General features: G+C 52.4%; 1 protein-coding gene across 1 annotated transcript in view; it reads right to left on the bottom strand.

Annotated features, from left to right (window-relative positions):
• The window catches only part of TPM3 (tropomyosin 3), a 31677-nt gene extending 4633 nt beyond the window's left edge, over positions 1-27044 (bottom strand). The window contains 9 exon segments of the mRNA XM_066610315.1: positions 4324-4402; positions 5916-5985; positions 6361-6423; positions 8122-8197; positions 12950-13020; positions 13392-13509; positions 14589-14722; positions 26912-27022; positions 27024-27044. Coding sequence (XP_066466412.1) covers positions 4324-4402; positions 5916-5985; positions 6361-6423; positions 8122-8197; positions 12950-13020; positions 13392-13509; positions 14589-14722; positions 26912-27022; positions 27024-27044 — 743 coding nt within the window.
• Positions 27045-27493: the final 449 nt, after the last annotated feature.

The following is a 27493-nucleotide window of genomic DNA, read 5'->3' as shown; positions in this document are numbered from 1 at the left end:
CCAAGCCCAAAACCCTGGAGAGACACTGCCAGTCCAGGTCCAACACCGTCAAGCTGGCTGGACCGGGATTTCGCAGAAGGCTGCTCCCTGTGTTCCTATTCAGGCAAGTGGTCAATGATTTCATGCTTTCGTTTTCCCTTTCAAGATATCAGCCTTCCTTTCTGCTTCCTGAATGGTTTTTAAAACCGCACTTCTATGCTTTTATCCCTGTTGCTCCCAGCGCACCTCGAGGCAGAAAAGTAGGGTGGCGGCAAACAAAACTCCCACCTCCACTCTTGCTTTTAGGCCACAAATGCTTTGAGTGGCTATTTTTCCCCCCCAAGCTGCACGCCCCCACACACATGTGCTGCCGTTGGGCTGGAATTTCAATTCCCAAATAAGGCAGTGTTCTGACATGAACAGAATTCTCTCCCCCACCACACTGAAAACTGCCTAGAGGGAAAAACCAAACAGGCAGCTCCTGCCACTGGTCCACACCCAGGAGTTTCTGGGTCCAGGGTGGACAGCATGAACACAAACCAGGTGAAAAGGACTGAGGGCAGCAGGTCTACCAGAGAGCACAGGAGGGGCGTTTCCAACTTCCTCCCCCCCCAAAGCAGGTCTCTTATTTGCCCTGCGGTTGCAGCTTTGAATTCAGTAGTGTGGTCAACTGGAATGATTCCCAGGGCAGCTTATAATGAAAGAGCATTGGTATCATCTTTACAGAATGCAGATCCATGCAAGCTACAATCTTAGGGAGGCCTCCAAGGAAGTCAGAGCCTTTTTGCAGTGGCTCTCAAGCCACAGATGGCCCCCCCCCATTCCTGGGTTGTTCCTCGTAGGAAGATGCAAACATTTGCCATCTCACCAGCTGTTTAGAGCAGAGTTCTTCAGCCTTGGGGTCGGGACCCCAAAGAGGTCGCAAAGCCTCAGTTGTGGGGTTGTGGCAACTTATGGGAACAAAGAAAGTTGGAGATCGCTGGACTAGAGCTCCACCAGGTCAAGGGGGAGGCATCTAGTGTGCCCCTTCAGGAACCAGGAGATAGTGTCCCAGTCCTGCTCCGGTTCTTAGCGACTGTGCTAAAATAGCTTTCACTGGTGCCAGGCTTTATGGAAACGCTTTCTGCTCCAATAAGAATATTTGGTTACAGTGAACAATGCTGGGAGGACATAATGGGGGCAGGGGGATAGGATCCTGGGAGGGGTATGGGATCAATTGTGGGGTCTGTCTCAAACTTTAAATATTGGGGTCATGGTGCAAAAAGCTTGTAGACCACTAATTTAGAAGGATTCATACACTTTGATGTTTTCAACACTCTCCATTTTGTCTGGTTTGTGGTCAAGTTCCTGCCAGCCATCTTGTGGACATCGTTTTGGTGAGAGGTGATCTGTAGCTATCAGATCAAGAACACATCTTCACCTTGCCAGAGGTGGATGTGGGTACCATTGTGCAGAGCAAAGGCAGAGAGCAAAGACACACAAAGACACACCTAAGCAGAAATACTATGGATGGCGCATGAGTAACAGACACAGGGGGCACACCTGGTTTCTCCATTCCCCAGATGTGATCATGCGCCCATAACAGCCTTTTTGGCTGGTTCTTGTACCAGTGATATACATTTGCCTCAATCACACAACTCTCCTGTGGGGCAGAGGCCTGATTTTCAAGGTTGTTATGCCAGTGTTCAAAATGAGAGAACATAGCTTCAGGTTGCATGGAAGTTGCACCCCTTGGGCTTAGAAGCACAGCTGATCAAGCTGCGGGTGTCCATCCGTGACTGGGCAACAGCAAAAGCACTCTGTGCGTGTTCAAGGCACTCAAAACCTCCTCTCCCAGGACTGAGCTGGCTGCAAGTGGGTTCCAGAGCCCAGGAAAGCACACCTCAGACCTTAGCCATGCCAACAGGCTCCCAAGTGACTCTTCTTGGGAAGGCGCTCCATCATCTACAACAGGGGTGTCCAAACTTTTTGGCAGGAGGGCCACATCATTTCTCTGACACTGTGTCGGGGGCCGAATTAATTTACATTTCAAATTTGAATAAATTTGAATAAGTGACTATATTAGAGATGGAACTTGTATGAATGAATGAAGGTCTTGCAATAGCTCAAGGCCTATAAAAATCCTTGCACAAAGCAAGGCTGGCCTTTCCTTCACTGCCACTGCTACATCACAGATGTGAAACAGCAAGCATTGGAGGGAACCCTTGTCCCACAGCTCATGCAAGAGGTCAAACAGTCATCTTCACACTGAGAGCAGTTGCGTCAGGCCAGCATGGGCTCCAGCAAGTCTCCAGAGGGCCAGATGCTCATTGGAGACTGGGGGCTCCCTGCGGGCCGGTTTGTGAATCCCTGAGGGCCGCAAGTGGCCCCCGGGCCGGGGTTTGGGCACCCCTGATCTACAAGTACGGGGGCTGGTTGAAAGCAGGCCTGGGGACAGCTGAAGTTTGGATGGGTCAACAAAAAAAATCAAACCTGGGGTCTTGGTTTAGTGCATGGTGTCTATTACATTCCACTGACAGTCACACACACACAAATTTGTTTGCAAGAAGCAAAACAATGAGATAGTGCTCACAGTGCACAGTCCAAGACACCCCCCCCAAGCCCAGGCTCCATTCCTTGCTGCCTCCTACCACAAGGCACGAGAGGCTCTACTGACTGCACGGACAAGAATCTTGTGCCCTCTGGGAATCTCCCCACCCCCCTGCTGTGTGGCAGGAGCCGCCACACACCCGGCAGAGTCTGGCAGATCGGAGGTCATAAAGACAGCTTTTGTTTGCAGGCGGAGCGCAGCAGGGCTGGATGGGGGGGGGGAGGAGAAGAGAAGAAGGGGCAGAAATCCAAGGGCTGACAAGTTCACACACACATCCCAGCACATCCTGGAGGGTGCCTGTTCCCATGGACGTTCCACAAGGGGGGAAGAGAGGCATTTGCACGGCCGGAAAACCAGGCTGTCAGGCCGCCGGTGCACGGGAGGGGCAGAGAGACACACAAGAGTAGACAGAGGTGCAGAAGAGCCAACAACAGGCTGTTTGGAATCACAAGTTTTATCTGTATGAAATAGAGAGGGGGGGGGGGAAATGGGATACTGGTTTAAGGAAGTGGACAGGGAGAAGGCTCACACACACAGCAAGCCTCAGGAAGGGGGTGGGAGGATGCAGTTGGGGCACATTCCACAGCTAGGGGGCTAGGAAAGGAAGCACGCATTAAGTCAGATCCACAAACCAAAAAGGCACACACACGCTCAAAGGTCAAGAGCAAGTCAAAAGCGTTTAGGACACTTCCAGGCAACCCCAATGTCAGTATCTCAACATCCTCCGTTTGCCCCCCCCCCGGGAATGCCAATAGTTGTACTGCCATCAAGGGGGGGGCAAGGACAGAGATTCCACACTGGCAAGGACGACAGGCACATGGCAAGGAACACACAAGTCAGAGAAGCCACGGAAGAGCTGCGCTCCCCCCCCACACCCAGCAAGTGTAATGCAGAAGTATAGACGGTTACACAGAGATTTAAATCCGGAGACCCAATGCATTTTGGACTGCACGGGTTGGCAAGGAGGAATACGCTCCACCAAAAGTCATGGCACGGAGGAGGTGCCTTCTTGGAATTCGGGCACGTGGGGAGCACTGGCTCGGAAGGGTCTCCAAATCTGTGGAGTGTGAGCTTAACTGGGGGGGTCCTGCAGGCATCAAATTCAGTCTCAACAAACCTACTGACAGAAACTGAAAAATCTGCTTTCTGTCAAGTGCTTCACATATATTGCCTGGATGTCGTTTTACCAACGTGGCAAGATAAGCACTATAATTACGTGTAATCTCCCTGTAACAGATGGGAAGACTGAGGCCAAGAGGAAGTGGCTAGCCCAAGGCCATCTAGCAAGTTTGTGGCAGAGGCAAGCTTCTCGTCGGGGAAACACCAGCTTTTACATCAGTCGCTTTAACCACATCAGCATCCAGACACCCTGCCTTTGCCAGGGTACAAATCCAGGGTTTACTTGCCCAAAAGTGTGCTGGGGGAGGAATGCCAAAAAGGTTTCCAAGGGTTTGCAGAGTCCCAACACACCAATGTGGCCTCCCCTGCCCGACCATTTGCCCATCCTGAAACGCACTGGGTCTCCACATTTATCAAGTTCTGTGTACCATACGCCCTCTTTTGCATCAGCAAGGGGTACGCAGCGGTGACACAAGCCTATTTAGCCCCCCCAGGCCCACGCGGTGAACAGCCTAACTCGAACAAGTCATTAGCGCTGCTTCCGCCGGACTGCCCAACCTGGCTCCCCCCCGGCACACGCTCAAGCAGAGGGCAACACACAAGCCCGGCCCCTTCTCCCAGACATGGGTATTTACATGGAAGTCATGTCATTGAGGGCGTGGTCCAACTCCTCACTAATGGCCTTGTACTTCAGTTTCTGAGCGTACAGCTCGTCTAGAGAGCGCAACCAGGAGAACAAAACGGTGATGGGATTCACAGAAGGAGAGAGCAAGATCAGAGACACACACAGTTCAGAACACATTCCATTCACGAGCTGTGGAAACCAGGGATACTGCAGCCCACTTTTAACCAAGTACATGCAGCCCGCTTTTAACCAAGCCTCCCCTATGTTTTGCAGTACTCGGTTTAGGAAACCTTGCCCACTGGTTTGATCTGTTAAGGTTTTCCTGGGAGTAACTCCCACTGAAAAGAGGGGACTTACTTCCAAGTAGATATGCCTAGAATTGTACTGTTAAGCGGCCTTAAAAAAAATGCTGCAGCCCTACAAAAGAATCTAACAGAGGTTTGGCAACAGGGAACCACGCAACAGTGGGGGGAAATGATACATACAAAATATGCTTAATATTGAGTTGTAGGAAAAATACGGAGAGTGGGAGGCCGCAAAAGTGGGAAGGCTTAAAAATAAAATGAGTTGCTAGCAGTTTGCTTAGCAAACTGAATAAGGCTTCTCTGTTCCAAAGGGGCTTGCTGCTGAGAGATAAAGCTAGGCAAGACCCCAGCGCACTTAGAGTTGCCACTTTTTAAAAGGCGCCTTGGTGCCACAGCTAGCAAGGCGTGTTCAGGATTATGAAGCCATAAACACCTACGCTTGCAACCTTTCGCCTGTGTTGACCCCAGCTTCTGCTGTAGCTGATTAGCTGAATCATGCTGGCTTGTGACCCGAGTGGAAGCGAAAGTAGATTTTTACAGCGAGGATTACGAAGGGCAAGAAGGGCATCTGCCACCTCCCATTTCACATGGAGACGAGCTCCAATACCTAACCCTGAACGGAGGCGGTTATAAACGCCAGCTACACCTAGCAGGTCAAAAAACCCGAGGGAAAGAAAACAGGAGACTTGGAGCCACACCAATGAGGAAGGCCAGAGAAAAATGCTCAAGAGAATCAGAGGCCAAGTTAATAACTTCCTCTACTATGTGTCAGTGCGAGAGCCTCACTGGTTATTCAGATACCGTTAACATTAAGGACGTGGTGCTCCTTTAGAGAGCTTCCTTCCACCAACCAAGAGGGTCACCCCATCAACTCCTTGGAGATTCATAGGAGAGGTGGACACCATCCAGAGCCAAGGGTGGCAGGCGGATCAAAATGGAAAAGCTTCCCCTTTTGGTTTCTGTCAGACTGCCGAGGGGCTCTGATGGGAGTCAGCCCATCACAATGCAATGTATTTTACGCTTCCTTACCAGCACATGTGGAAAAAAAAAATCCACACATTTTGACACTGGTTTCAAGCCAGGTCATTTGGCTCTAGGAAAATCTCAGGCCTGTCACAGTTCCTCTCCCCTTGCCGTGGGGCACACCAAAGCCGACTGCCCCACTCTGAGCAGGCCCAAATCAGCAAGGAACGCCCATTGTTTCAGAGCCACACACACACTATGCAGTACCAGGACAAAGAACGCCCCTCCCCACAGACTGTGTGCACGATTCCCCCCACCCACAATTTAAACCTACCTTCCAAGTCATCGATGGTCTTCTCCAGTTTGGCTACCGATCTCTCGGCAAACTCGGCACGGGTTTCAGCCTGCAGCAGGGAGAAAGAGCCAGTATAAGCTTGAGCTTGCTACGGACCAGGGGGAAGGCCCAGTGTTCAACTGTGGCGCAGCTGGGAAAAGGTCCCTGCCCACCTGAATCCCTCAAGGGCTGTTGCCAAGTCATTGTGAGCCACCCTGAGATATCTGAACACAGATGAGTCCACACGTCACAGCTTCAGATGCTCACTTCTGTGACAGAGCTAGTGGCCAGCCCCCTACACCCCACAAAGCTAGGCCTTTTTGCAAAGGTACCCATAGGCCTCATGGATGCCTGGTCAAATCAAGCAATATCCCCCCCACACACACACTTTTTATACAGGCCACCCATCAACCCAACCTCATGATGGAGTTGCACTGCGACTCACCTCCTTAAGTTTGTCGGTCAAGATCTTGATCTCCTCTTCATACTTGTCCTCTTTTTGAGAGTACTGAAGAGAGGGAAGAGACACAAACACACACTCAGGCCTAGTCATTCGCCACCAGAACCCACAGGAAATAGAGGTCTCTGGCATAGGTCAGAGTTCACTGCAAAACATTAGGCGAGAATATTCTTAAGAGTGCTCTTGGTCTACCTAGAAAGCATTAAGAATTTGACTTCTGGGGAGGACAGGTGCTGTGGGAGAGCCAGGTAGCAGTAGTAAGAAGGTTGACTCAAGTCTGGGGGCACCCAAATTCAAATCCCCACCTATCTGAACAGCCTCTGGGGCAATTTCAGGTTAGGTTACCTCACTTGGTCGCTCAGAGCCATATACAAGCTGCCCTGAGCAACTGTAACCCAGTGGTCAACCCCTTGTTCGACACGCTGAGTCCCAGGTTCAAATCCTGGGCATATCTGCAGTGCAGCAAGAAAAAAAAAATCCCTGCCCAAATCCCCAAAGAGGCAGAGCCAGCCAGGGTTGACAATACCAACTTAGCTGCATGAGATGCTAAATAAGGCATCTTCTGGTATTGAAAGTGAAATTCATAAGATCCTTACTTGCATTTAAACCAGAGGCCTGCAAACATGGGATTCATGTGTCACTGAGGTAAGGCCTGCCTAGCTCCCTCTGCTAGCACCCTTACCTGGGAGCAAGTCCCACTGAACTCAACGAGGCCTACTCCTAAGTAAGCATGCACAGGATCAGATGCCAACTTGAGACTCAGCCATTTGCAAAAGACTTTTCGGACCCCGACAAAATATGCACCATTCATCTGAGACGGTCAGACTGGTTTTTGAGGCTGCGTCCTTCTTGCCTTCGCTGGGTCGGTTTTACCGTGCAGTTTTTCCCAAGTCGCTTCCAATTAACTTGTCAAGTGGCAGAATATACTTGGGGTTGTTTTCTTTTAATTAAGAGCAAGGAGATGGAACCCAAGTCATGCCAACTCCATATTTCCATATAGGCAATGCAGAGTTGGCAACTGACAGCCTAATCTTGTACATGCTTACTCAGGAGTGAGGAGGGAATCCAAGCCTGCTCTGTCCACACAGGAGACTCACAGTAGTAGATTCTGTTTAGTCCCATCTTCTCTCCACCTCTGCCATTTTGTGTGTGTGCAGCAAGATTACACACTGTGGAGCTATGCCATTGATCTCTGTAATGCTCAAGACCTTCTAGCATAGCAGAACTCATTCCTTAAGAACGGCTCTCCCCTGCTCAGCCCTCAGATGCCAAAGAAGTTTTACACCGTGTTTCTGAGCCATCGAAGCGCATTCCAAAAAAACCATGATGGATCACAAACACGCTATTTGCGTGTCTCCAAAACACTGCGTATCCCCAAAACACTGAACCATTAAGAGTTGGGGAGAACTTGCCAAGCAAGAAGGTTTGGAGCTGGCTGCAAGACCCTGCAAACACAGGGAAGCCAGGTCTCCCAGGGAAGCCCATACTGGTCTCCCAGGGAAGCCAGCACTGCAACTGTGAGACCTTCACTGAGAAGGCCCTGCCTCTTGTACCAAAGATGAGCCAGATGGCAGGGCCTCCAAAGCCAAACTCAGGACAAGCCAATATTGGAGAAAGTGGTCTTTCAGGTAATGAGGTCCCAGATCATTAAAAGCTTCAAAGGCCAAGACCAGATCCTTTGATTTATTTTAATCCTCACAGATCCAGGCCTGATACTCTCGGCAACCACAGGCAAGGCTCCCCTACCTTCTCAGCCTGAGCCTCAAGGGACTTGAGATTGTTGGTGACGTTCTTCAACTCATCTTCCAGCTCTGAACACTTACTGCAAAACGTTTGCAAGGGGAAGAAAGAAAGTGGAGAAGAAGGAAGTGGAAAGGGGGAAGGAAAAGAGGATACGAGAGAAAAAGAAAAGAGTGAATCCACAGACCCCAAAGAGATCTCCAGCAAGCTTCCGGTGGTGGACCTACAGGGGTCAGGCATGGCTGCAGCAGAGACACCACCTGCAGGACCGCAGGCACCAGGCTACAGGGCACCAGCCAAATGCAACACCTTGTCAAAACTACACTCGGGAAGTCGTGGCCGCCAGACGAAGCGGCAGCCACTCCGTTGGGTGGTCTGAAAAGGAAGGTTGGATGGTTTTATAGAGGAAGACAGGCCTCTTGATGGCTACTGATCACTGTATGCTAAATCCAGGTCCTACAGTAGTCTGCCTCCCAGTTGGTGGAAGAGAAGTATGCCCTGTCCTCTCTCTCCTCTGCTCATGGACTTGCTGGTGATGGGCTGCTGTGGGAAACAGGATAAGAGTCCTGCTGCGTCAGGCCAAAGGAGGCCTATCTAGTCCAACTTCCTGTATTTCACAGTAGTCTACCAAAAGCCTCAGAGAACTCAAGAGCATAGGTGACCTGCGTCCTGGTGCCCCTCCCACGCACCTGGCATTCTGAGGTGAAGAATCCCTCCTTGTCTATCCTAAGCCTCTCATTTTCGGTGATGGACCCCTAGTCCTGGTTATCTTCACAGAAAAATCTTTCCATGGATAAGTGAATCTGTGGATATGGGGCCCCACGATCTGTCTTGTTCCTTCAAACATTCTTTCCTTTTTCCGTTTATCTTGGGCCAGTGTTCTTCAACCTATGGGTTGGGACCCCCCTGGGGTTTCAAAGCCTTACTTTGGGGATCACAGCAACCTTTCAAAGCCTGAGCAGGAGAGGGCTTGGACCCAATCCAGTATCAGTCCTGCCTTCTTGATATAATCCTGCACAGCCTCTTCTTGCTGTCTTCCCCCACAGCTCCCTCCTCAGGCTACCACACAGGGTCGTTGTGAAGATGCAAGTGGGAAATGGGGTGGGATTAGTGGTGAGTCCCCAGTCTTGTACTTCAAACCAGGGGTGTCTCCAACTTGTTTCATATAGTGGACCAAACTGCATTCATGGCATCTGCTGAGGGCAGGAAGTGACATCACTAAACAGGAAGTGATGTCATTAAGCAGCTGGCAAGGAATAAGCACTCGATTCTCAAGTAGGAACTCATCAGCTGCAAATGACAAAAGAAAATACGCAAACCTTGATCTTATTTTCAAGGTGTGAGCAAGCGTGACCACCCTTTCAGCAGTGCTTCTGCTGATGTATCACTCCACAGCTCAGCAGCCAAGAGGTGCTTGGGAAGGCCCAATTATGGGACCGATAAGGATCGGGGGGATGCATCCAGCCCGCAGGCCCTATGTTTGACAGCCCTAATTCAATTATTTATTGGGGTTGCAGCAAAAAAGAGGTTGAAGGCCACTGTCTTAGGCTCAGGGGTGCTGTAGGCTGGTTTTTATGTTGAACTGCCACATCCTGGCCTGATTTCTCACATGGCTAGCCATATCCCCTGGCCTCTCCCTTCCAGTGATACAAGAGGCCACTGCAGGATGGCTTCTCCCCCACACAGCTCTGAATAGCAACACTAGCTGAGAAAGGACTCTCGCTGGCCCCTCTCATGCATAGCCCAGGAAAGAGGTATGCAGCAGAGAGGATGGGGGGGCCTTAGGCTGCATTGTGAGCCATCTCCCAAGAAACCAAGCCCAGAGTACTTGTGCACGATCTTTCCGACACAAGGCTAGGCGGGACCACAAGCTGTGGCAGGAGGCAGGGGCTGCCTGTAGCGCTGGATCCAGCCTCAAATCGGAACCCATCAGACCTCGCTGCTGTGTTTGAGGAAGCCACCTTGCCAAGAGGGAAGCCAGGCACCTGCTGCCTGCTTGGCGGAAAAGTAAAAAGTGAACCAGTTTGGTCAGCGGGAGCAGAGGGAGCGAGAGAGGAAGAGCCTGAAGAAGCGCAAGCTGGGAGAGGAAAGGGATGAAAATTAAAGAGCGTCAGCTCCGAGAAAGGGGAAGGGAGGAGAAGAGAAGGGTTAGTACCTTTTCTTCGGCCTGAGCAAGGAACTTCAAGTTTTGGTCCATCAACCGGATCTGCTCGTCCAGCTCCCGGGCATGGCTGTTAGGGACGGCCACCGGTTGGGCGGGGAGGGCCAAGGAGGTCAAAAGAGGACCAACACACAGACAAACACACGCACAAACAGAAAGCAAAGCCATAAAAAAGGGGAGGAACAAAGAAAAAAAAAATGTCACAACATGCATGCTTTGGGGAGGGCTTTTATGGCGAGGAAGGAAGCAATGCAATTCCTACAGGCCACGGGGAAGAAAAAAGGAGTTACAAGGCCCAGAGTGTGAAGGTGAAGAGCGCAAGGCCCATCAACACCTCTGTTATCACGTGCAAAGGAGCAAGTCTGGGTGGAGGTTGGCAGCAAAACCGTCTCCAGCTGCACCAGGGAATTAGTGTCCAGGGCGGTGCTTCATCCCCCCCCCCCCATGACCAACAGCAGGGCTGCATGTGAAATGTTGCAGGAGCACCAAAAAAAAAATTCTAAGCTGTTTCAGGATTTAATTCAAACCAAGTTTCTGGTCCTCAAGGCCTACAGTTTTACAACGCATTACACAGACTTTCAGGTACAAGTGGGCCGCTGTGAGATACAGGAAGCTGGACTAGATGGGCCTATGGCCTGATCCAGGGGGGCTGTTCTTATGTTCTTTACAATTCCCAGGAAGCCTTGCAGGTCTCTTGTTGTCTGGCGTGCTCCCTGGGGCATTTGGTGGGCCGCTGTGAGATACAGGAAGCTGGACTAGATGGGCCTATGGCCTGATCCAGCGGGGCTGCTCTTATGTTCTTGTAAAGACTTCCAGCAGCCAGAGGCAGGGTGTCTCTACCGCTGATGCTCACTTGTGCAGCAGCAGGAAACATTTTGCAAGGGAAATTATGCAAAGGCCACTGAGTTTAGAACCTGCGGTATGGAGTCTGCATTGCTCAGGTGCAGAGTTTTGATTTGCTTTGCTGAATGGGTGGGACACTACAGTTCCTACTCAGTGGTGGCTCATTTCAGCAAGAGGGCCCATAGGTTAGCTGCTCAAGAGTTTATCAGGCAGAGCCTACCATCCCTGGGGAGGATGTCATAGTGTTCCATCGCACTAGTGAGCCCAGCACTCACAAGCCCACCCGGCTACTGCAGAAGGGTGGTGTCAACAGGGTGGCTCACCAACAGGGCTAGCAATCCAGCTCACTACCTCCCTAGATAGAGCTGGGGGGGAGATCACCAAAGTGGCTTCAGAGCAGCCACAACAAAACACTTCCAGGTGCTGAAGAGGCAGATGCAGCTGGCTGACAGCAGGAGACAAGACTGTCGCAGTGTGTGGTGGCAGAGAGACTTGGGAGGGCTGGTGTGGAGAGACACGGGATAGGCCCGGAACAAGGAAGCGGGTGCTCAAGCGCCAGAGGGCCCATGTTCTGAGATGGGAGAATCAGAGAGTGATCCGAGGTTCCAGTGATGCTGTGTGGTTGGATCAGGCCCAATCTCCCCTCCCACAAGCCACAGTTGCACTGAGCTTTGGAGGAAACAGTACAACTATGGGGAGGGTTCCTACCCTCACCATCCACCTTTGGAGCCGCTGCCAACTGAGTCCAGCCTCAAGGCCATCTGGACTGTCAAGAGCCAACTGGCAGCATCTAGCCTTGGTGTCAGGCGAGGGTCTGTCCTCAACCTTGCCTGACGATGCTGCCAAGCTTCAAATGCTACACAGGGGCTCTAACCCAGGGCTGAAGACCTGCTCTGTTCCTTGCATTTTATTGGGGGGGGGGCAGCAGAGAGGCTGAAGCTTGGCAATGCTGCCGCCACAGCCCGGCCTTCCGGCATCTCTATCTCTGACAGTCAGGCCACACAGTCGGGCCACACACACTGACAGTCAGGCCAGCACACAGTGCTGACACAGAAGCCATGTGTTAGGGGGCAGGCAGCAGCCAAGCACCCTAGTCTTTCAAGGGAGGACTGACACGCTACAAGGGCTTCCTGAAACTCAGTTAATGATTCCCAGCTATTTCCTGTACCTCTTGTCAGTCCACAGAAGCTTTCGTCCTCTGCCAAGCTGCCCCCCCCACATACTGCTACACCAGATGGGCTGCAGATCCAACACACCCCACTGAGCACGGCCCACCCTGCTGTGGCAGGGTCACGCAGAGGCCAAAAAACCAAATAAAAACCATGACTTATTTGGTTTGCGCCTCTGCCATTAACGTGCTAGGTGGCCATGCGCGCTGGCACTGTGACAGAGGCCTGCTAGAGCAGGTACGCCTGGCTTCATTTATGTGGAAGCAAGAGACGACTGACCGATATGACATCCGTAAACAGGCAGAGGGGGGATTCCAAGAAGAACACTGCAAAGGATTCCTTTGCTGGCCTTCCTGGTTGCCATTTCAATCCTCCTATCCAATGGATCTCTTGGCAAACCCTCACTATCCAGAGGCAAAACAGAGGAAAAGCACAAGGCAGCCACTGGGGCATCTACCAGAGGCAGTTTTAGTTGTTTCACGCCCTCCCCATGCTACGGCATCAAACCACAGCCAGGAAGTGGCTTCCGGCCCCTCACCCACACTTCAGGCCTCATCTAACCACAAGGGAGGAGGGTATTAGCACAAGCAGAGCTACACAGGTCAACGTCCATGCAGCAAGGATGTGGTGGGCAGAAAGAGAAAAAATGCAAGGTACTCACGATTCAGCCAGCTCAGCTCTTTCCTCGGTACGCTCCAGGTCCCCCTCGATGATGACCAGTTTCCGGGCAACCTGGGGAGGGCAAGCAGAGGGAGAGTGTCCTGGTTGCAAGGCACACAAACCACTGTCGCAAGCAGAGCAACCAGCTCTACCCCTTTGCCAGTACCTCAAATCTGGCATTCAGAGACAGGCACCCCTCTAAAACCCAGAGATCACACCCAGTCATTACGATCCGTTACCTGGGACGGACACTTCCTCAATCTGTCCACTCAAAGCCAAGCACGGCTCTTTCCCAGCAAGAAGCACCAAAGGCCAACCACCCCCTCCTATAAAACTTTCTGGGTCACATAGAAGCTTGGAGCCAGCCATCTACAAAGGCCGCTGACAGACTTGCTTCCCAAAAGCCAGAGCTCCCAAGGACGCCGTTTTTCACAGCTCCTCACCTCCTCGTACTTCCTGTCGGCCTCCTCGGCAATGTGCTTGGCCTCCTTTAGCTGGATCTCCTGCAGTTCCATCTTCTCCTCGTCTTTCAGGGCTCGGTTCTCGATGACCTTCATGCCCCTGCCGGAGACATCGAGATGCAGATAGTTAGATCCCCAGGAGCATGCATGCACACAGACATTCTTAGGGCAGCAATTTTCAATCAACATGCGGCAGGAGCTTGCAGCACAGTGGTTGAAAAAAAAAAACACTGAAAAACTTCCAGGTTCTGTGGGGAACTGGCCGTAAAATGGTCTGTCCAGGTTCCTCCATTTTGTTACTACGGCTAGTTCCCTTAAAAACAGAGCTACAGAACCCGGAAGAGTCTCCAGGAAGTGACATCATTAGAGGTGACAACCACAGAGAAGATCATAGAGGTCAGAGTACCATAAGAAGCACATTGAGAGTCTGTCAAGAAAAAAGTTCTACTCCTTTTGCTTCCATGCGCACATGATGTTTAACTACACAAGCCCCTGCCTGAAACATCGACTCAGGTGTACCACGAGCACTTGTATGCACAACCTCCTGATTTTAGAAATGTGCTATGTCAGAATGCCAGATGCAAGGAAGGGCACTAGGCTGCAGGACTCTTGTTATCAAGTGTACTCCCTGGGGCATTTGGTGGGCCGCAGTGAGATACAGGAAGCTGGACTAGATGGGCCTATGGCCTGCTCCAGTGGGGCTGTTCTTATGTTCTTAACTACAATTCCCAGGAGGCCTTGCAGGTCTCTTGTTATCTGGTGTGCTCCCTGGGGCATTTGGTGGGCCGCTGTGAGATACAGGAAGCTGGACTAGATGGGCCTATGGCCTGCTCCAGTGGGGCTGTTCTTATGTTCTTAACTACAATTCCCAGGAGGCCTTGCAGGTCTCTTGTTATCTGGTGCGCTCCCTGGGGCATTTGGTGGGCCGCTGTGAGATACAGGAAGCTGGACTAGATGGGCCTATGGCCTGACACAGTGGGGCTGTTCTTATGTTCTTAACTACAATTCCCAGGAAGCCTTGCAGGTCTCTTGTTATCTGGTGTGCTCCCTGGGGCATTTGGTGGGCCGCTGTGAGATACAGGAAGCTGGACTAGATGGGCCTATGGCCTGATCCAGTGGGGCTGTTCTTATGAGCAAGTCTACAGTAGCCACCCTCCCCCCACAGCCACTCCCTTTTACCTCTCACTCTCATCCGCAGCTTTCTCGGCTTCCTCCAGCTTCTGCAGAGCTGTGGCAAGGCGCTCCTGGGCCCGATCCAGCTCCTCCTCTACCAGCTGGATACGGCGGTTCAGGGATGCCACTTCTGCCTCAGCCTGGAGAGAACGCACAAAGTTCAGTAGTGGACACAATCCAGCTCCTCTCACAAGGGGCTGGTTTCTTCCCCATTTAAAGACGCAAACCCAAGCTGCTAGCCCTCATGGTGGCCAAGGTAGTAGTACAAAGTCTGCTGTACAGGTACAGTGGTACAAAGTCTCATAAGCTCCCTCTCTGTGTGTGGGGGGGCTTCAGCACCATGTATACAGCTCTCAGTACTAGAAAAGGAACGATCCTGCAGTGTTGTAAACATTGCAACAACTGCAGAGGTACAAACATGCCCATTTTGTATGCTTTAAAGAGGTAGCCACACCTAGAGGTTTATGGCACTGGCCCCAGTACAATGCCTTGCTTGTAGCAATGGGGAAAACACAAGAGGCCACTTCCTACAGACCCTTACAGGAATTTCTCTCTCCCTGGCCTGATCCCCAAAGACCTTTTGTGTCCAAGACAAGGGTTCCAACACTGAGTTAGGCCGCCCCCAATCTAAGAGCTGCAAATGTGACACAGGCAGCCCCACATGTCTAGACAGGAGAAGGCTACTCTCATGTATCGCTGCTGCTCAGATCCCCCCCCCAGAACTGGAACTCTTGCCCCCCACTTGGGCAGGAAATGGGGCAAGAGATTCTTGCAGGAAAAGGGGATGAAAACAAGCAACTCCTACTTTAGAGAATCATGTTGGCAACCTTCAGTCTCAAAAGACTCTGGTATCGCGCTCTGAAAGGTGGTTCTGGAACAGCGTCTAGTGTGGCTGAAAAGGCCAATTCGGGAATGACAATCCCTTCCACACCGGGAGCAAGTGCAGTCTGTCCCTGGTCTGTCTCCCTGGCTATGGGGCCTTCCTTCTTTGCCTCAGTCTGTTGGCCAAGTGTCTCTTCAAACTGGGAAAGGCCATGCTGCACAGCCTGCCTCCAAGCAGGCCGCTCAGAGGCCAGGGTTTCCCACCTGTTGAGGTCCACTCCTAAGACCTTTAGAGAATAGGGGCAGAACAAGGATCTCCCCTTGAGGAAACCACTCACGCCAATCCTGCAGCCAGCCCCACCCTTCCCTGCCGCAACTGGCCAGTGCCCAGAACAGTCTGGGGCCAACAGCTCCCTCCTTGCTGTGGGCAGAGGGAGGAAGCAGGCCCTCAATTAGAAGCCAGGAAGCAGCAAGGAAGGGTGTCAGACGGGTCTACAGGTGCTTGCCAAAAGCCCTGCCCTGGTCAAAAGTCAGCAGCCCCACTGCCACTCCCTGCCTTGAACTGATCTTTATTTGCATCATGCCACTGAGGTACTGCAAGGCAGGGCCCGGACCTGCTGCCTCCTCCAGGCAGGCTCTTAACACAGACAATCTGAATGGAAGTGCTGCTGGAGCACCTCAAAGGGCCAGCCAGCCTCGCATTCTGGTCCCCAGAGCAGCAGGCCAAATTACCCACAACCCCTTGGGCTAGTGTCACCTCTGACGAGGCTGGGCACTGTCCCTTGTGAGGACACACCTGCCTGAGCGGAGGGGCTGTAGGCTAGGGCCACCCACACCTTGTTGGCCAGTCCCAATCCTGGATCCCGTGTGACAGACAGGCATCAGCCAGATTGAGAAGCAGGGCCATGCAGGTGGACCTAGCTCATGACTACAGTGTTGCTTCCAGACCACAACTGCACACAAGGCCTATTTTGAGGGTGTGTTTCTCAGCCAGAAGCAAGAGGCTTGCATTTTGGGGGAGGGATGCTTCCTTCCCCCCCCCCCAGCCCCCGCAGAAGAATTCTGGCTATCCCACAGCAAGCACAACATGAACGCCTGGAATATGTTTCAGCAGAGAAACACTGGTTGCGGGATATGATTCTCGATAAAGAGGGGTGTCGCTCTACCCCCTGCAGCAATATGGGGCAAGCCCTATGCAGGCCGGCGGACAAGTTACATAAATGTTGAAATATGAACATATGAGGCTGCCAAACCGAGTCAGACCCTTTGTCCATACAGCTCAGCATTATCAAGCACTGACTGGCAGCAGTTTGTGAGGATTCGTGGAACTACAGCTCCCCCCCCCCTGAACTGGGAGTGTCAGTTTCTGTGTTGTGACTTGGCCACCACGGGCTCAACACAGTGCCTGGGAACGGCCCCCAATAAGCCCCCCCCCACTGCCAGAAACATCACTTGAGCCAATGACATCACTTCCTGGAGTCCCACCACCCTTTCCAGGGCAGCTGGATTCAGCGGCAGGCCCCTCTGCGCCTACAGGCCAAATCAAGACTAGAGGCAGACAAAGAACTCAAAGAGACTATTTGGCAGGGGTTAAAAAAGTAACACAGATGTCTCCTGCAAGCAAGCGTGGGAAAGAGGCCAGGACTTCCCTGAAGCCAAATAAGGAGGGGAGGGTGGAGGAAACAGGGAGCCCCCAATCCACCAGGGAGGTGCCAGGTTAACTCCTTCCAAACAGGCCCTGGTCCGCATGAAGGGAGCACACCCACGGCCTTCTGTTTGCACAGCCAGGGAGGGGAGCTGTTGACCTTGGGGCGGGCGGTGCCTGCAATACTGTTCCCCCCTCTTGCAACCTTCACCCCAAGCATGTTTGCAAAAACCCTTACAGGAGTGGCTCAGACTGCCTTTGTTACAGTGGAAAAGGCGGAGGAATTGTCAGATTTGTGAAGTCAAGGAACGAACACACTTTACATCTCTGCAACAGTTGGCAGCCTTCCAAGACCCTCTTTAGAGGGCAGGTTCCACCCCAAGCTTGCCAGGCCTATCAATGACATCACTGCATACCAGAAGTTCCACAATGGAGACAGACCCACTTCCCACTCTAGTAGTAAAAATCTGTCACACCACTCTATACGCCCAAAGAGCATTTTTTATCATGCTCCAAGGAGCTCAAGGGAGCACATGGGGTTCCTCCACACCCCATCCTACACCAGACGCTGTTCCAGAACCACCTTTCAGAGCGCGATACCATGGTCTTTCGAGACTGAAGGTTGCCAACAACAACATCCTACTACTTACCCCTGCGAGGAAGGATGGGCCAAGTCTCCACAACCAGTCCCCAGGTCACCTAGCACGGTTGTGAGCCTAGGAACAATTGAGACCCCTCACCAGTTCTAGAGCAATGCTCGGGCCCCCCCCCCACTTTCCGAGTTCAAAGACAAGAGGGACTAGCGACTTGGAAGATTTGCAAGGCTGCAATTAGGACAGAAGCTGCAGACCCCCCCTCCAAGTATTTGCACTCTTGGTTATTAAAAAGCTCAAAAGGACACTATATGGCTTTCGTTTCTGAAGCATGCGGGAAGAGGAGACCACAGCCGGTTCACATTCACACACATCTCTCCATTGAGCGTTTGTGGTCAAAAAGAAGCACCACAATTTCCGAAGTGCTCCTGTAGTTCCTGGACACCACGCACACTGTTAGCAAATTATCCAGCTAGGGATTAATGCAGCCACAAACCCGGTGCCAGTTTGTGATCCATCTGTGCACCTCTGACCCCCGCAAGCAACTAAGCACTGCTCCCGACAGCCAGCTTTACTCAGTAGTAAATGACTCTGCTCAATAGGACATGCTCCCAACCGGTCCTCTATCAGGCCGCCTTGCAGAGCCAATCTGCTTTGTGTATGCGAGGAGATTAAAGGGAAGGCTCGAGACTGTGGCCAGGCCACATCTGGGAACTCAACAAGCCTCGCGGGCAGAAGAGACCCACAATTCCAGCCTAGACAAGGAGACTCCATCTTGGGGCAAATAGCTTCAAGCTGAGGTCATCGAGGAATTTCAGCTCACACAGATGTCTTAAACAGGGCCTCCACAGTTCAACCAAGAGCCGCCGTGCCAGGGTACCCATGGCAGGCACACAGCTGTGCCATCCGGAACCCCGCCGCCATTCTGCCGTCACTGTCTCCAAAAGCTGGGGCGACTTTCTCCACCCGCATCCAGGGCGTGCCTGCTATTTGCAGAGCATGCTGTTTTACTCAATGCACCATGACCCCGCAGCTTGGAAAGCTAGCATGAAGAACTGGCTGTCTCTTAACAGACCTGTGGCTGTCCAGCAGTGCACCACTGCCCCCAAAGTGATGAACAAGCAGGATGAGACCCAAAATTAGACACACGCTCAACCAAAACACCCCAAGTATGGGGGGGGGGGGAAATCAGAGGCAAAGAGGACAAATGACTCCCTATCATCTCAATGACACTGCTGCACAACCCAGCATAGGAGGGGGCAAGCCCCTCACAGCCCTTCTACAAGGGGGAGAGGGAAGAGGGTCCTCAGCTGGCGTGCTGAGAAGTGCAGAGCCTGCTGTCAGGGCAACCCCCCCCCCCAACCTCTTCACCTCCCAGACAGGAGCTGGGTAGGAGACAGAAGTAGGCTGTCTGTTCAAACATGTGTCCAAGTGCTCAGTAACGCTGCACTCCTCTGCCACCAACTGCACTCCTCTGCACACCAACTGGGGAGTGCGCCTGAGATCAATGGGGCTTGCTTCCAAGTAACCCTGAGCGAGAAGGGGCAAAGCCCTGGCTAGCACTAGTTCTGGCTGGGTCTGTGAGGCCCAGCAACAATCTGCAGAACAGAATTTCAAGATTTCACTTTTTTAAAAAACAGCACACTGGGCTCCTTGCGCAATGTCCGGCACAGGCACATCTGTACATGCCAAGAGACCAGACCCCAGCTCCTGATTCAGTGACTGATAGCATGGCACCTCAACACAGGTGACTGCAGCCCCAGGGCTCTCCTGCCGGGATTGCAACATGCCAGCAAGCCCAGGCTGCAACAGGTCAGCACAGAACCCAAGGAACCAGGGCGGGGAGGGGGGATACAAGATACCTTTCCAGACCCTGAGGACAGACCGACAAACCCCCCCCCCCAGCTGCAGAGCAGGTATTTCCACAGCAGCTGGATGCAACCAAATGCCAAGAGAGGCCACTACCATGTGGGTGATCAGGGAAGCCAAAGGAAAGCCCAGCACATTATCTTCTCATATCAGATGCCATTCTCCCAAGGCTGTACCCCAAATGTGCTTTCAACATCTGCAATCCCCCCCCCCCCACTGGAATCATGTTGGGGGAAATGCAGTCCCGTGGCAAGGCAGAGATTCCTCATTTCCAGTTGGGAAGGACCCCTTCTCTGGAGGGGGGACTGCAACACCAGTGGCGGCAGCACTGATGAACCAGATGGTCCGGCTCAGTAAAGGAAGCCTTACTCACACGTATCCCAGTTTAGATCCTTAATTCTTGGATTTCCCTGGGATCTCATTAAGGGAACCTCCACACACCATGTAGAAGCACCCGTTATGGTTGCATTTTATTTTTACATTGTTTTAAGTTATTGTAAATTGCGTTTTCTTGTTGCATGCTGCTTTGAGCTGTAGAAAAGCAGGATAAAAATCTTTTAAATAAGCCTTTGTAAAGCATTTACTGATCTATTCCCTTTCCCCCAGTTCTCCAGAGGGGACAGGCTAAAACGATGCACCATAGCATATCTGAAGCCAGACCGAGACAGAGCAAAATCAGCATCGCCCAATATTGTCTGGTTGTTGGCAACCTTCGGTCTCGAAAGACTATGGTATTGCGCTCTGAAAGGTGGTTCTGGAACAGCGTCTAGTGTGGCTGAAAAGGCCGATTCAGGAGTGACAATCCCTTCCACACTGGGAACAAGTGCAGTCTGTCCCTGTCTGTCTCCCTGGCTATGGGCCTTCCTTCTTTGCCTCTTTGCCTCAGACTGTTGGCCAAGTGTCTCTTCAAACTGGGAAAGGCCATGCTGCACAGCCTGCCTCCAAGCGGGCCGCTCAGAGGCCAGGGTTTCCCACCTGTTGAGGTCCACTCCTAAGGCCTTCAGATCCCTCTTGCAGATGTCCTTGTATTGCAGCTGTGGTCTACCTGTAGGGTGCTTTCCTTGCACGAGTTCTCCATAGAGGAGATCCTCTAGAATCTCCTGTAATAATAATAATATTATAATATACAGTATTTATATACCGCCTTTCTTGGTCTTTATTCAAGACTTTATTCAAGGCGGTTTACACAGGCAGGCTTATTAAATCCACGCAGGGATTTTTACAAATTGAAAGAAGGTTCTTTCTTTCAAGAACCACCACATTCAAGGTGTTACACTCCGATCTGGTTTAACATCCTGGCCTCCATCCTTCCACGCTCCGAGCAGATGGAACAGCTCGGCTGCAGCTTGCCAGCTGCTTCAAGGTCGCACGGTGCCAGTGGCCTCGAACTGGCGACCTTGTGGATGTTAATCTTCAGGCAAATGGAGGCTCTACCCTCTAGACCAGACCTCCTGCCCTCCTGTATTGGGATCTCCTGTAGAATATTGTCTACACCAAGTGAAAGTGGCTTTTCAACAGCTACTCGGACCATCATCATGCCGCCACCTTCTCCTCGGCTACCCAAATATTTTTGCTGGAGAGGCTTACAGATTCAGCTTGGGCAGGCAAAGCAAATGCTCTGTCACCAAGCCCTTCCCCTATACAACTACCTGCTATTACACCAGACACTGACCGGCAGCAGCTGTTCTATATGCCGATCACCTGCTCTGCAATGCACCTCCAGGCAGCGGCTGCCAAAAATGGCACACCCAAGCAGACCACCTCCTTCACATGCTGCCGCCCCCTCACCAGGTCTCGCCAAAAGCTACTTGTGTCCCAGCTGCAACGGAGAAGAGAATGCTCCAATTTCAGGCAAGAAGCCGGCTGTACAGACCCCAAACGATTTGGCTGCAGGCTCCCTTTACAGCTGGAAGACTTGAAGATTACTTCAGCGCATGGAGGACAAAGAACAGGGGCCTACTGGCAGCCATTAACCCTTACAGCACAGAGGATCCTCCAGCTAAAGAGGCAGTATACCTTCGAACAGTAGCTACAAAGCTGAAAAAGCAACCCCCTCCATTCCCAGGAGCAACAGCTTGGTCAAGGTAGCTTGCAGGCCTCTGGGTGGGCAGCAACTCCAATTATACTCAGCGATGCTTCTCTCCTAGGAAGGTGCTTCCTGGTGAGTCAGGACATTAGTCCATCCCGTTCAATATTGTCAGCACCGATCAGAAGCACCTCTGAAAGCATATCACAGAGGAATCATTCCATACCCTAGCTGGGATCTCTAACTGCTGCCCTAGAGCCCCTCCCTAAATAACAGATGTTTGTGTTTTGGGGTATGCAGGAGCTATTGCCTTTTTTCATGCTGGTGAGAGCTGGTCATTCCCCCGCCCCCAGGGCAAGCCTATTTGCAAGGGTTTGAGCCCTGGTCCTCCACTGCACCAGACCCTTCTGAGCCCCAGTTCATCCCCCACCAAAGCTTGCAGACAAAGATTTGGGGGGGGGGGGGAGAGAGAAGAGAAGAGCCGGACTGATTGCCTCGTTCAACACTAGCCATCTCCCTTATTCCCAGGAAGGAAAGTCAGCCATAAATCTTTCCTCTTGGCTTCCAGCCTGCTGACAAGTAACTTTTTTCCCCAGCAAGGGAAAGGCCCTTTCCGTCCCATACTACAGAGCTGGAGTGTAGGGGGGGGGAAGGAAGCAGGAGAGAAGTGGTAGATTACAAACATTTGCTAGTTGGTTTTGGGGTTTTGTCACCTTTTGAGATACATGTGCCAAGAAGCTTAAAGCTACTTTGTAGAGGATGGGGGGACTCCAACTCTCTCTCTCTCACACACACACACACACACACACACACCACTACTGTACTGATTAGGAAGAAAACAAGGCCTCTATTCCAGCACCAGCCTGGCAAGAGCTCAGAGGTCAAAAACTTCACAAAAAACCCAGGAGTTAAGCCTTGCATGTTAATCCAGATCGGCCAGTTTAGAAATCTATGCCCTTGCACAGAGTTTGGCAGGGGCCAAAATAAATCCTTTGCCAACATAATATCCCGCAAATTCAAGCAGGGCAGCTCAAAAGCAACCCAGAGGTTTGCTTTATGGCCTTTCGTTCCCGATCGCATTATCTTCTAAAGAGCTACTGCTCAAATGCGCACCAAGGAGCTATGCCTTCATTTAAAACAAAATCAAGGTTCTAGTCCTCATGGGCACTGGGCAGATTTTGGGAAGGACGCCCTAGTTTGGGATGGTCTAGAAAGGAGGGGGGTGCAACATGGAAGACTTCCAAAGGTCATTAATGAATTTGTCTTCTTGCCTCGTTTTCATCCAAGGCTCCTCACTGTCAACTCCATTTCCCCCCCCCCCCAAGTACAGAATTTGAGTCACTTTGACACTATACTTGGGACCGAAGTCGGCTAAATATAATCGACTTTGTAACTTTGTAAGAGTCTGCTGGTAGAACCAAGGTACCGGTAACCCTTTCTGTTAAAGGAAATTAGCAGGTAGGCATTTCAGCACACCTTGGGAGTCCTTGAACGCCCAGGTTCATCAGCAAAGGTGGAAGGAGATACTCTTTCCAAGAAGAGGCTGTATTCCATCTCACACATGGCATGCCCCAATTTCAGAGGCTCCCCCTGTCCCAAGGTGTGGCTTTTGCTCTCTCATTGGGGCCAAGTCCCTAGCCCTCAAGGTTTTACGGACAAGTTGATGAAACCAGTTGCAAAGCACCACCTAAGAATGAGGCTGCCAGGGCCCTCAAGGACTTCCTCACCCAGTCTTGCCAGCGGAATACCACTGGCCCACTCTTGTGTTTGCAAACCACCACTGAGTGCACATAAGGTTTTTGTGCCAAATAGAACAAGGGCAAGCGGGCAATTAAGCCCAGGCTTCAGAACAAGACCAGAGCATCACACCGAGGGCACAACAAAGTGTGGATTTGAAGTCCCTATGCGCCACCTTAATAATTGGGTGCTCAAGCCTCGGGTGATTCAAAACCTGTTTCCTCAGTGGCAGTACCCGAGTCAACCTGCTTCAGGGCACGTGGGAAGAATGTGCTGCCCTACCAGCCAGTGAAGTGCCAACTGGGTTGATCATCTTCACTGCCATTTGAACTGGAGGTTCTTCTGTACCCAGGCCCACTTGCCCAAAGGACCTTTCGACCAGGCATTCAGAGATAGCCTACTTCCAGAACAAGGAGGTTGAATATACCTGTCAGGGCTTCTAACCTGCGATGGACTTTCCCTCCATCAATCTGTCCAATCCCCTTTAAAGACATCTATTGCAGATTCCCACGCCACATCCTGTGGCAAGGAGTTCCGCAGATTGATTACATGCTGGGTAAAGAAATATTTTCTTTATATTCCTTCACCAGCTTTCCTATCTCATAGGATAATACAGAAAAGGAAAGAGGAAGGAGAAGGCAAATAAGACTGGGAAGTAGCTTCTAAATAGCCCTCTCCGATCCCTTCCCCCAAACCCAAGACGGAGCATTGCCTGAGTTTGAGATCATTTGTAAAGGACTGCTCCACAGTACAGGGAAAGCAGAGCGCAGTCACAGCCCAGAATGACCACCGTGGCTCCATGATGGGGGGTGAAGGTGACCCAGATGGAACCAATGAAAGATTTGAAATGGGAGCTGCTGGAGGTAAAGAGTTGCTCCTTTTCAGTCTGGGACATCCTGCTGTGGCCCACAGACTGGCCTTGCGCTACAGGGCAGAGCTGGCCACCTCCCAATAAGCAACTGGGCCACCTACCAAGAGCGCGACTTGGTGGGTCGGAGGGAAGCTAACTGGTTGCCACTGGCCTCCGCAAATTCAGGGGAGCTGCCCGCTACCCTGCCTTCCGGTTGCCCTCCCATGCAGCACTCGGGCAGAGAGGAAAGGCGACCTCCCAGCCCCACCCATCCCAGGAGCCTGGCCAGCTTCCAGCCAAAACTGCTGCTTCATTTCCTGAGCAGGCAGAAGCCAAGGGGACCCCAGCCGTGGCGCAGAGATCCCACTCGGAGTCCACTTTCCGGAAAACACCTTTCCCTTTCATCCGGGGTCAGGAATCGCGCTCCCCCCCCCACTGCCCATCACTCCAAGTCTGCTCTAGTGGGACGGGCCTCTGGCAAATCTCAGGAAGGGGACACAAAGGGCTGGCAGCCGCCAACTCCAGCGCAAAGCCCCTCCCTCACTCTGGGCTGGGCTCAAACACCACCCAACCTCTCCTTTCCACTAACTGGGGATTCCCACAGCTCTGGCCAGCAGCACAACACCCAAAATCAACCTTCCCTGCTGCCTCCTTTCAGCTACTGTTCATGGCTTTCACACCCTTCAACACCCAGCACCACCAGCGTTCAAGATTCCTTCTCGAATCCACAAGTTGCTCTCGGATTCTCTAAAGGATGTTCAGAGAGCATCAGTGGCATTTGGAAAATCCAGCAAGCCGAATTATAAGTTCATCAACAATCCAAACCTTCAGGGCTTCAGAAAGGGGCTTTTTCAGCTGGAGACCCTTACAACTGGGAACGCCACATGCCTAGAACCAAGGTGCCTCTGCATGAAAGGAGGTCTTCCTTTTAAGGTTCCATCCCACCCTGCCCTGGGATGCTACTCTCCAACAGGCACTATAATGCCACTCTGGTCATTTTCTATCCAGACAATCTGGGTTCTCCAGAGACAGACAGACAGACCCACCCATCCCTATGCTGTTCTGCCCATCACTGGTCACTGAGGCACCCACCCTCTCTCTTTCACCAACCCAGGCATTTTACACGTTCTTGCTTTCATACATGTACCGCACTCACTACTATGAGATACACCAACAGCCCTCAAGCTCAGATGCTTTTCCAGAAAGGAGCGCAAACGGGCTTGTGGAGAAGGACAGGTTTATCTGCCCCAATAGCTAAATGGTTCCCTTCATGCTCCAAGGCAGTCTACCTTTTGAAGGACACACCAGGGAGGCCATGCCCTCTTTATGGGTTTCCTGGAGTCACCTGGCTAGATGCATCCCGGAGGCACAGCTAAATGGGGCATCAGCAGACATGATAATCTGGAACTGAACTTCCAAATCTAGAGGCAAACTATAGCCAAATACCAAACACCAGGGGCAGACCATCATCTTCATCCCCTGCACTTGTGACCTCATCCTTATAGCTCCGGTTTCAACTCAGCAAGGCATCTTACTCTCAAATACCACAATGACCCAAGTACAGAACCTGCACATACAAGACCAATCTCCAGGAAAACATCTCCAATGCCTCCACACAGCATGACATTGCCTTGGGATGCCCTACAAGCACCACTGGAAATGGAGGCAGAACCAAAAGCGCTCTCCTTATGCCCTTAGCTAGAAATAGAACCCCCATTTCCAAAGGCAACCTACCTCTGAGTACTAGCTCCCAAGGGACAAGAGATGAGAAGGGAACCTCCATCTGCTGGATATCACCAAGAGTCAAACACTTGGTGGCCACCTGCTTGGTGTCAAGCAACTTCTTGCCCCTTCCCTGTCCAGAGCATCTGGTTAATCAACCATGGGGGGGGGGGAGGAGAAGAGAGAGAGAAGCAGCAGGATGGATTCCCCCCATATTGTAAAGGATTCTGAGATATGGACCAACTCACTCCCTTGTAGGAGACTAGCCCTCCCCAGTCGCCTCTCACATACTGACTGCCCCCTACAAAAGGACTTTGATTACCTTCAAAGGATTCTGGGAAAGTGACTCAAAGCAGTCAGACTTTTTTCTTTCTCATAGTCATTGCCTCTGTGGAGCACCAACAACTGCCAACCTCCCATGGACTCTGAGAGACCAAACAAGCCCAGAATGTAAGCCCTTCTTACATTCACTGCCTCTTTAGGGTACACAACTAGCATCACCCCAAAGTATTCTGTGACAGACACCAACCCACCCTCCCAGAATGCCCTCAGGTGAATGGGTCACCCCAGTCTTTCCTCTCACACTCAGCGCTTCCCCTGAAGAGCCATAAGCATCATCCCCAAAGGATTCTGGCACATATGCTAACCCATCTTCCCAGAATGCCCTGGGGCAAATGTGCCACCACAGGCCCTGCTCTCACACTCAGCTTCCCCCTTGAGACTCCGATAAGCATCTCCCCCAAAGGGCTCGGGGGGGGGGGGAGAGAGCAGCCACCTCATCCACCCCTACCCCAAAGGCTTCTGGAGAGGGGCCACCACACCCTCCCCCAAAGGCTTCTGGGAGAGAGCAAGAGGGGCCACCACACCCCCTCCCCAAAGGCTTCTGGAAGGGGGTGAGGGACACCACACCCCCTCCCCCAAAGGCTCCTGGGAGAGGGGCCTCCTCCCCATCACTACCCGGGGGCCAGCGACGTCACAGGGGCGCTTTGGCCAAGCGCGCGGGGGCTGCTGGGAGAGTGGTCAAGCGCAGGGGTTTCTGGGAGGGGGGCGCCCCAGCGCGCCTACCTGCTCCCGGGCGCGGCGCTCCGCCTCGGCCTCCCGCTGCAGGCGCTCGGCGCGCTCGTCGGCCTCGTCGGCGTGCTGCTGCAGCACCTGGATCTTGCGCTTCACCGCCTCGGATGGTGGTCGCCCCGGCCATGGCTTGCTGCGCTGCTGCCGCCGTCGCCTCGCCTCTCTGCGTTCCCGGCCGTGCGCCGCCCCACCCTGAAGTACCCGGCCACGCCCTCCCGCGACGTCACGCGCCCCGCCCCACAGGCCCCGGATGAGGGCGGCCACGCCGAGGCGGGGGCGTTTGCCATGGAAACGGGGCGCGGCCTCCTCTCCCTCCCTCCCGCACACCCCCTAGCAACGCCTTGGCAACGCCGTCAGCATCCCGGGCTCACCTGGGCCAGCCTGAGGATGCTGAGCCCACACTGGGACTGCCCCCTGTCCACACTTACCTGGGAGTAAGCCCCGTTGACTATAATGGGACTTACTTCTGAGTAGGCCTGCCTGGAGTGGGCTCTAAGGCTGCCCCCCTGCCCACACTTACCTGGGAGTAAGCCCCATTGACTATAATGGACTTACTTCTGAGTAGGCCTGCCTGGA

This window comes from Tiliqua scincoides, chromosome 15 (assembly GCF_035046505.1).
Source record: "Tiliqua scincoides isolate rTilSci1 chromosome 15, rTilSci1.hap2, whole genome shotgun sequence".
Lineage (NCBI taxonomy): Eukaryota > Metazoa > Chordata > Lepidosauria > Squamata > Scincidae > Tiliqua > Tiliqua scincoides.
The sequence above is the reverse complement of the archived record's forward strand: the minus strand, read 5'-3'. Positions and strand labels throughout refer to the sequence as shown.